Raw genomic sequence first — 7,743 nt, forward strand, 5'->3', positions numbered from 1 at the left:
AAAAAGTTTGGGAACCACTGCAGTATACTATGCCAGCTATGCTAGCCATTTGGTTATGGCATCTCACTATGACAGTGCAGCCAGCATCAGTCCTTAGCCACCTTCCTTTCACCTAGCGTACAGTCTTGTTTTGATGTTAGTGTCTTCTATCTCTATCTTCTATCTAGATCCTACAACTTCAAGTGTTCCATCAAAATCCTGATGAAAGCTCTTAGGGTTCTTTTGATCTTCTTGAGTTGGTCAGTTTGGTCTTGCAGTCTCAAGTGACTGTTCTTAGTGTGTGTTGCATCCTTCTCCCATATGCTATTCCAGTATTCCTCTCCATTCTCCATTGCATCTCCATTTTCATATTCTTTGCTTGAGCATACAGTTTGGATGGTTCATTGCAGAGAATCTGGTTTACCTACGTTCTATCTCTCTATACCTACCTTATACCTCTTCAAGCAGCAAAGCTTAAGTACGAAAATAAAGCAGAAAGGGATGCTTTATTTCTTAGCATCCCTTTCTTCATCACACCTTTCTGCAGCCACGCTAACATCCCTTTGTGCTGTCTTGATCTTGGCCTCTAGTCTCCTTCGTATGCAGTTCAATTCAGTTCAAATAAATATTATTTCTATAGCACCAAATCCCAACAGCAGTTGCCTCAAGGTGATTTATTTTATAAGCTAAAGATCCTACAGTAATAAAAAAAAAACAAAGAAAAACCCAACAATCATATGGCCCGCCCTATGAGCAATCACTTTGGCAACAGTGGGAAGGAAAAACTCCCATTTAAGAAGAAGAAATGTCCAGAGAGACAGGATGATAAGTTGTAGCTGGACACTGGGTGATTAAATATCAACAACAGTGACTGAATGTCCAGAGAAAATTGATTTTATAATTTTTGACTTTTTCTCTCCCCATTTTTTCCCTGTCAGATTATAATTTCAAGAGAATTTGGAATTCCATGGTCTCCTACTGGATTACAAGTTCCAAGGACTTGAATCCTGTCTTATTGGGTTATATCTACAAGGCATGCCTATTCTCTCCAACCTCTCTCCTCTGAAAGATCAGAACAAAGTTAGTATTAGCATAGAGTAGGTTAAATAGAGAAGTATAATTCAAGTGATTTGATTATTTGTTATTACTATCATTATTATTATTTTATTTATTCTTATATTTTATTTATTACTCTAAATTATGTACATTACCTTCTTAACCCTTTAATTTTTACCTTTACTGTTTCAGAGTATTAGTTTACATCGGTATCGATAGCATTTACAGGTTACTCCAACCTTTAAAAGTAACAGACCCCAGGAGCCTATTTTCCAGACCACTAAACCCAGTCATATTGCAACAAGCGTGGCTGGTAAAATTTGCAAGGCTATGCAGGTTGAATTTAATGAATGAATGAATGAATTTAATCCATTCAGGAAAAAGGCTGTAACAAGAGAAACTATAAAACACGTGAAGCACTGTGAATAGTTTCCAGATGGACTGTAAAATAATAGAAGACCACAAAACGTTAATGGTGATACTGTTAGTGTGCAATGTATGTAAATGTGCACGTGACTCTGGTTTTTTCTGCGATATGAATTACAGAAATTCATATTGCCGAATTTAAATGACACAACAGACCATAAATTGCCACAGTCAGATTTTTGTGTCAGCTGTGTGTACAATATATTGGCAATGAATCTGCATTTATAAATTACATGGTGATGAATTGCAAACCTTTTTCAATCTGTTTGAGAGTGATTACAGTCAGTTAGAGTGTAAATGGGACAGGTTGCCACCTACTCTAAGTGATCTTTGCAATTACCTTGTGATTGAAGGTGGTTAGTGAGAAGTCGAGCGTGTTGTATGCAAAACCTCTGGGTATCCAGCTGGCTGCTGCAATTGCTGGTTGCTGAGCAGACAGCAATAAATAAATAAATAAGATGAATAAATGTGATAACTCACCAACCACTGTTTATTTGTGCTTGTGTGATTGAGATCCCAGGCATTGTTTTATATTGACTATTATTTTATATATAAACCCTTTATTACTAAAGCAAGACTTCCTTCTGAAACATTTGGAAGCATGGCATATGCATTAAAAGCTAGATAAAAAAAATGTTACCTGGTGCCAGCCTTTGTTCATGTTTAAACAGGGTCCATTAAAACTGTACTTGAATAAGCTGAACATCTAAATGCATGCTATACATTAATTGTATAAGAGTAACAGATAATGAAAATCCTCCACTTCAACAGTAGCAAACAGGTAAGGGCACACTGTATAGATTCTTATACAATCTGCAAATGAATTCTTTTTGTTGTCAATAACTAAGAAGATCAAAACTGGGTAATTGTCCTTGCTTTACAGTGATGATCTCTGTTTATTGTAAATATTCAGTTAGTAGACAGTACAATTAGCAGAGGAGCGCTGGGTGCACAGGAAGTCACTGGTGACCTCTTTATAACCCCTGGATTCAGTTAGACCACTTCCTGTTGAACAAATGAAAAGAGAAACAGGTATGAGCACACATGATACAAAAGGCCCGTTTAGTGTACAAGAACCCTGACCCTATTGCTCTTCATTGTGTAAAAACATGGAATATGTAATATTTATAGCTCCTGGAGACTGTCAGAATGACATGTTCTACATACTACGCTACGTCCAGATGAATGGAATCAACATTTTGGGAGACTTGCTTGAGTTCTACTGGCCTTTCAGTTTCATTTATAAATGCTTTATAAGGTATAGATGGTCATCACTTTAGATGAGGTCACACAAAATACTGAACTAACAACTTGTAACTGCCTGAAATAACAAAGAATTACAATATGAAATAAGACATTATAACACATCTTTTTAACACACAAACAAGCTCATCTTAATCATTTTATGTTTAAATGCAATGACTGGAAGAACTTTGCTAATTATTTCCTTGGCTTTTCTAAATGATACTAGGAGTGATAAACAGCTCCTAAATAACTTGTTTGTACTGGATGTAATATTTTTATAAAATTTGTTTTCATTCAATGTTATATATGAGCTTATTAAGCCATTCATATCCATTCATATCCATGTAAATGACACAGTAAGGAGTAATGCTTTCTAAATAATTAATTATTTAATAAAACCTTAATTACCTTATTCCCTCCAGTAATATGTAATTACTATAACGTGTTACTACTTGTAGGACAAACTTATCAGTGAAGCCTAGGAATTGCAAAAGGCTGTCACTATTTTTTATCAAACCTTACCTTCAATCAGGTTATAAAGGTTGCAGTAGTTGGTGCCATGGTCTTTAATGGCATACCAGGTTTCAGAGATAGACATGCCCTAGAAATTAAGTAGATTAATTAATTAATAAAAAAAATTGCCATATTTGATAAATAGAACATACAGATTGCACAGACAAAAGGTAAGCAATAACAAAAATAAACAGAAACAGAAAAGAAAGTGAGGTGGCAAGTCTAAGAAAGACAGAAAAATAAAAATGAAGACAGAAATGGAAGGATGCATCAGAAGAGAAAGGGGAGAGCATGATACAGAGAACCAAATATACAGAAACCAAAATTACTGACAATGGTCAGTTAGCTAATTTTGTTTCTATAACCTGTCATATAATAAATCAGAGAAGAGTTATAACCTACCGAAACATGACAGCAAGTGTAGAAGTGAAAGGAGACCAGTCGAAAGTTAATGTCATACACATTCTTCTTAAAGGGAGTAGTGTGCTTGGCAGATATGAAGTGAACTGAGGCAGACTGCAACTGGAGACAGAAATTAATTAATGTGTTAATCTATGTATTGTTTCTACAAAAAGGAGAATCTGCCATGTGTGTCTGTGTGTGTGTGTGTGTGTTTATGACTTTGCATACCTTGTACAGGCACTTTTCTCCTCCCATAGTGCAGCTAGCCATGGTTTCCCATTTCTTAATCTGTGAAACCAGGGATTCATAAACTACCTGACATGGTATCCCAAAGTACCTGTATGGCATAAAACAAGCATAGCTACTTTAGTGTAGGGCTTTGAAATTGCTAGGGTTGCATCAGCTAGGAATTCTAAAACAAATGGTCCCATCTAGTGGGGATTAGTTGTGACTGTTATTTGAGACTATTTGGAATTTGTCTGTTGTAAGAAACAAAAGATGGGTTTTATTTTACTGCTAATAAAAGGTAATTATCACTATTTACTTCTTTTTGATTATTAAATCTTACACCATATATTTTTATATCACAAAGAAGTTTTGTATGATGAAAGATAACCTGTATTTTATTTAATTAAGGCATTCTGAAAAGTTTGCAAGTTTGTGTTATGACATTTTTAGTCAATTAAGAATGACGGAAAGGTAAGACCAGTGCTCTTTATGAAAACTATTGCCTCAATCCAATTTATAGTAAACTATGGTTAAGCTCAAGAAGTTTCCAATTTACACATTAAATTACATTTCAGTGGCAGCTCAGTGACTTTTACACGCCAGTTCAGTTGTTACTACCGAGAAATGTGATCTCATTATTTTTGTATAAAGCATACAGTTGTTTCAATTATAAAAGAACCATTACTTTAATACTTTCATATAGAAGAATATAATATTTATAAACATATTAATCATTGTATGTCTTAAGTTTACATTATGATATAAAAGATACTTGCCTCTATTGATAATGCATTTACGACAAAGAAAAAAACATTAGAAAGGCAAAGTAGTGTTTTCATGCAGAGGCTGACTAACATTACACTGCATAACAGAATATTTACTAAACATCACTTCAGATACATGTTTATCACATTATTTCAAGGCAAAGATAGAAGAACGACAGCAACAGGAAACCAAAATATATACAGAGAAAATGTATCATACCATTCTACTTTGCACTGAGCATGGAGAGGTCCTGCATAACAAAACTCAGATGAGCCAACTGCCAGGAGAACTGCAATGACCCAATAGACTGAATGCATTTTGCCATAAACTAAATGAACAAGTTTAGTTTGGATTTCCACTGCCTGTAGTTCCAGTGCTGGGATATGTAAAAGGAGGAAAAAAATGCAGGCAATCACAGGATGGTCATGTGCTTTTCTGAAAAGGAAAGAAGACCAAATTAGATTTACTTCTGAGGAATAGACAATAAATAGAAGCTTAAGAATCACTTGGCTTAGAGAGACATCTAGTGTCAGTATGTAATAATGCAGGGGAAACACCTATTTTATAACCACAATATGGCCATTTAGCCATATTGCAGTTTAGCCATCTGTTCTGTCTACTCTACCCACATACAGCTTTATTTATTATTAACTGATCAGCACTTGAAAGAATCTCATTTTGATAAAAGATAATGTTACACAACTTGTCAACTATTTGACCTCTGTAACTTTATTTTTCTTTAAGAATGTCCTGTCTGGCAGCTTTTGCAATCTGAATGTGATGTTCCAAAAACATTTGCTTTGCCAAGATGAGCTCTATTCTCATTAGGCTCTAATTCTCTATAGGCTCCTGTTGTTCATGTGTTACGTTTTTTTGTTTATTTATTAGGTTCAATTTGTGTCACTTCCATTATTATAATTCATTTCCAATATAGCAATGTCCAAGCGGGCAGGCGGGGGGGGACCATTAAAAAGGGTACAAGAGTACAAATAGAAACGTGCAATGGATCTCTTTGTGCTGCACCTGCAAAACAAAGAAACAAAACAAATAAAACAACAAAACCTGGAACAGGAAAAATATAAGAAAGTATACATGCACAAATTAACAAGAGAGCAGCCAGCCCCACCAGCACCATGGCACGAGCTGAGAACATGGCCCCAGAGCCCTAGGCGCCCAAGAACTAACTGCACCTGGTGAGACAGGGTATCTATCTGGCTTGGTGTTACGGGATCCTGGGTGGTAAGAAATAGAGAAGTCATACTGGGCAAAAAACAAAGAACACTGCCCCTGACATGCATTGAGATGTTTAGCAGTTTGGATATTAGCCAAGTTTTTGTAATCAGTCCACACCATTAAGGGATATTCTACCACTCAAGCTTGTGCCAGCTTTCAATGCCAGCTTCTTGCTAGCAGTTTTGCTAGCAGCAGTTCTGCTCCGCTAGGGATATGCCGTAGGTAAAAAAGGCACAAGGTTGTATCTTATTATTCACTCTAAGATAGAATCACACCTACCCCAGTGTCGGAGGTGTCAACCTCAATGATGAATTAACAGCTGTACTATAATTTCTGATAAAACGGGAGTAGAAGTTGGCAAAAGCCAAAAGTTGCTGGAACCGTTTCAAGAAAGCAGGCATGGGCCAGTTCACACCAGCCTGAATTTTGGCATTTAACATTCCAGGGGCAATGTTAAATGCCATCTTCCACTCATTGTCATCCCAAATAGGGGTAGGTGGTAAGTATTTCTTACGCTGAACTGGGAAAAGATGGAGGACCCTTGCAAGAGTTCAAAAGCTGATGTAATCAAAGAAAATGGGGTAATCAATTTATGGGCAGAGTGTTTTGTCTTTCTTTTCCACATAAAATGAAACTTGCAGCTAATTGTGAAGAGAAGGAACAGATACCGTTTACAGAGTCGTGAATGTATTTTTCCATAGCTTCCCTCTCTGACTTGGACAAGCTCTAGAGGTGACCAGTGGCAAGAAGCAGCCCTGAGAGGAGGTCTATGGAGGCTGCAACCTTGCAGATGCTGGCGGAGGACCATCTGGCAGTGTTGCTGGCTGTTATGGGTGGCACTTCAATGGACCCAGAAGCAGACACAATGCACAAGAGTAATTCGTGGTAGATGTAGGTTTATTGAAAACATAGGAGTACAGGGGAACCCAAGGAGAATTTTGTGGGGCAGGATGTCTGGAAAGGGAGAGATTAGAATTAGCGGAGAGCGGCATGCACAGTAAGTTATGAATGAATAGTGAAGTGAATTTGCCTTACTTGTGATGTGGAGGAAGTTTTGTAGCAACACACTACTTTATGTAGTACAATACTGTTCAACTGATGCTTACAAGGGTATGGTACCACAGTGTGTTCCAACACTGCTTTTATGCAGACACAGTGGGTTGTAAATAATCCAGAAAAGTTGAAACACCTGTAGGAATTAGTAGCACCAGCTTTCAAGGTTTGATCAACCTCCATTGCTGCAGAACAGCTTTAAATTTTCAACCCATTTTGTGTTAAAGTTTTAAAAACATGTTTAGCACCATCTTCTGTTAGTACAAAATGTGACATCATGTGGATTGGTTAGTTGGTTGGCCCCGTTCCTCCCAATCACGCTCCTCCATGTCTCGTTGTCGTTACCCACGTGAGCATTGAAGTCTCCCAGTAGGACAACAGAGTCTCGAGGTGGAGCACCTTCCAGCACCCCACCCAGGGACTCTAAGAAGGCTGGGTACTCTGAACCGTCACTTGCCGCATAAGTGAAGATGACAGTCAGGACCCATTCTCCAACCCTAAGGCGCAGGGAACAAACCCTCTCATCCACCGGGAAGAACCCCAACGTACAGGCAGCAAGCCGAGGGGATATTAGAATACCCACCCCAGCCCACTGCCTCTCACCAGGGGCAACTCCAGACTGAGACAGAGTCCAGCCCCTCTCCAGGAGACTGGTTCCAGAGCCCAAGCCATGCGTAGAGGTGAGCCCGACTATATCTAGCCGGTACCTCTCAACCTCCCGCACTAACTCAGGCTCCTTCCCCACCAGAGAGGTGACATTCCGTGTCCCAATTGCCAGTCTTGGTAGATGGTAAATGGCCTGTATTTGTATAGCGCTTTACTAGTCCCTAAGGACCCCAAAGC

General features: G+C 38.1%; 1 protein-coding gene across 2 annotated transcripts; it reads right to left on the reverse strand.

Annotated features, from left to right (window-relative positions):
• Window positions 1–1,940: 1,940 nt before the first annotated feature.
• LOC120442033 lies at window positions 1,941–5,026 on the reverse strand. Of its 2 annotated transcripts, none has more exons than XM_039617745.1 (5): window positions 4,834–5,026; window positions 3,850–3,909; window positions 3,622–3,741; window positions 3,229–3,307; window positions 1,941–2,466 (listed from the first exon to the last, which is right to left on the reverse strand). In XM_039617745.1, the coding sequence occupies exons 1-5, from the start codon at window positions 4,834–4,836 to the stop codon at window positions 2,375–2,377; spliced, it is 354 nt and encodes a 117-aa protein (XP_039473679.1). In that variant the 5' UTR covers window positions 4,837–5,026; the 3' UTR covers window positions 1,941–2,374. The 2 variants fall into 2 exon arrangements, with proteins under 2 accessions (XP_039473679.1, XP_039473678.1); XM_039617744.1 differs by having other exon boundaries at window positions 3,850–3,958; window positions 4,834–5,023.
• Between the last annotated feature and the right edge of the window lie 2,717 nt (window positions 5,027–7,743).

Source organism: Oreochromis aureus, linkage group 9 (assembly GCF_013358895.1).
Source record: "Oreochromis aureus strain Israel breed Guangdong linkage group 9, ZZ_aureus, whole genome shotgun sequence".
Taxonomy (NCBI): Eukaryota; Metazoa; Chordata; class Actinopteri; order Cichliformes; family Cichlidae; genus Oreochromis; species Oreochromis aureus.

Bases quoted from the DNA above. Each gene is read 5' to 3' on its own strand.
- LOC120442033 (XM_039617744.1), bottom strand. From the start codon at position 4,931: ATGCATTCAGTCTATTGGGTCATTGCAGTTCTCCTGGCAGTTGGCTCA. The intron at 3,742-3,849 runs GTATGCAAAGTC...TTCTGTCTCCAG, and splicing joins GAGAAAAGTGCCTGTACAAG to TTGCAGTCTGCCTCAGTTCA. The intron at 3,308-3,621 runs GTAGGTTATAAC...CTTAATTTCTAG, and splicing joins ACACTTGCTGTCATGTTTCG to GGCATGTCTATCTCTGAAAC.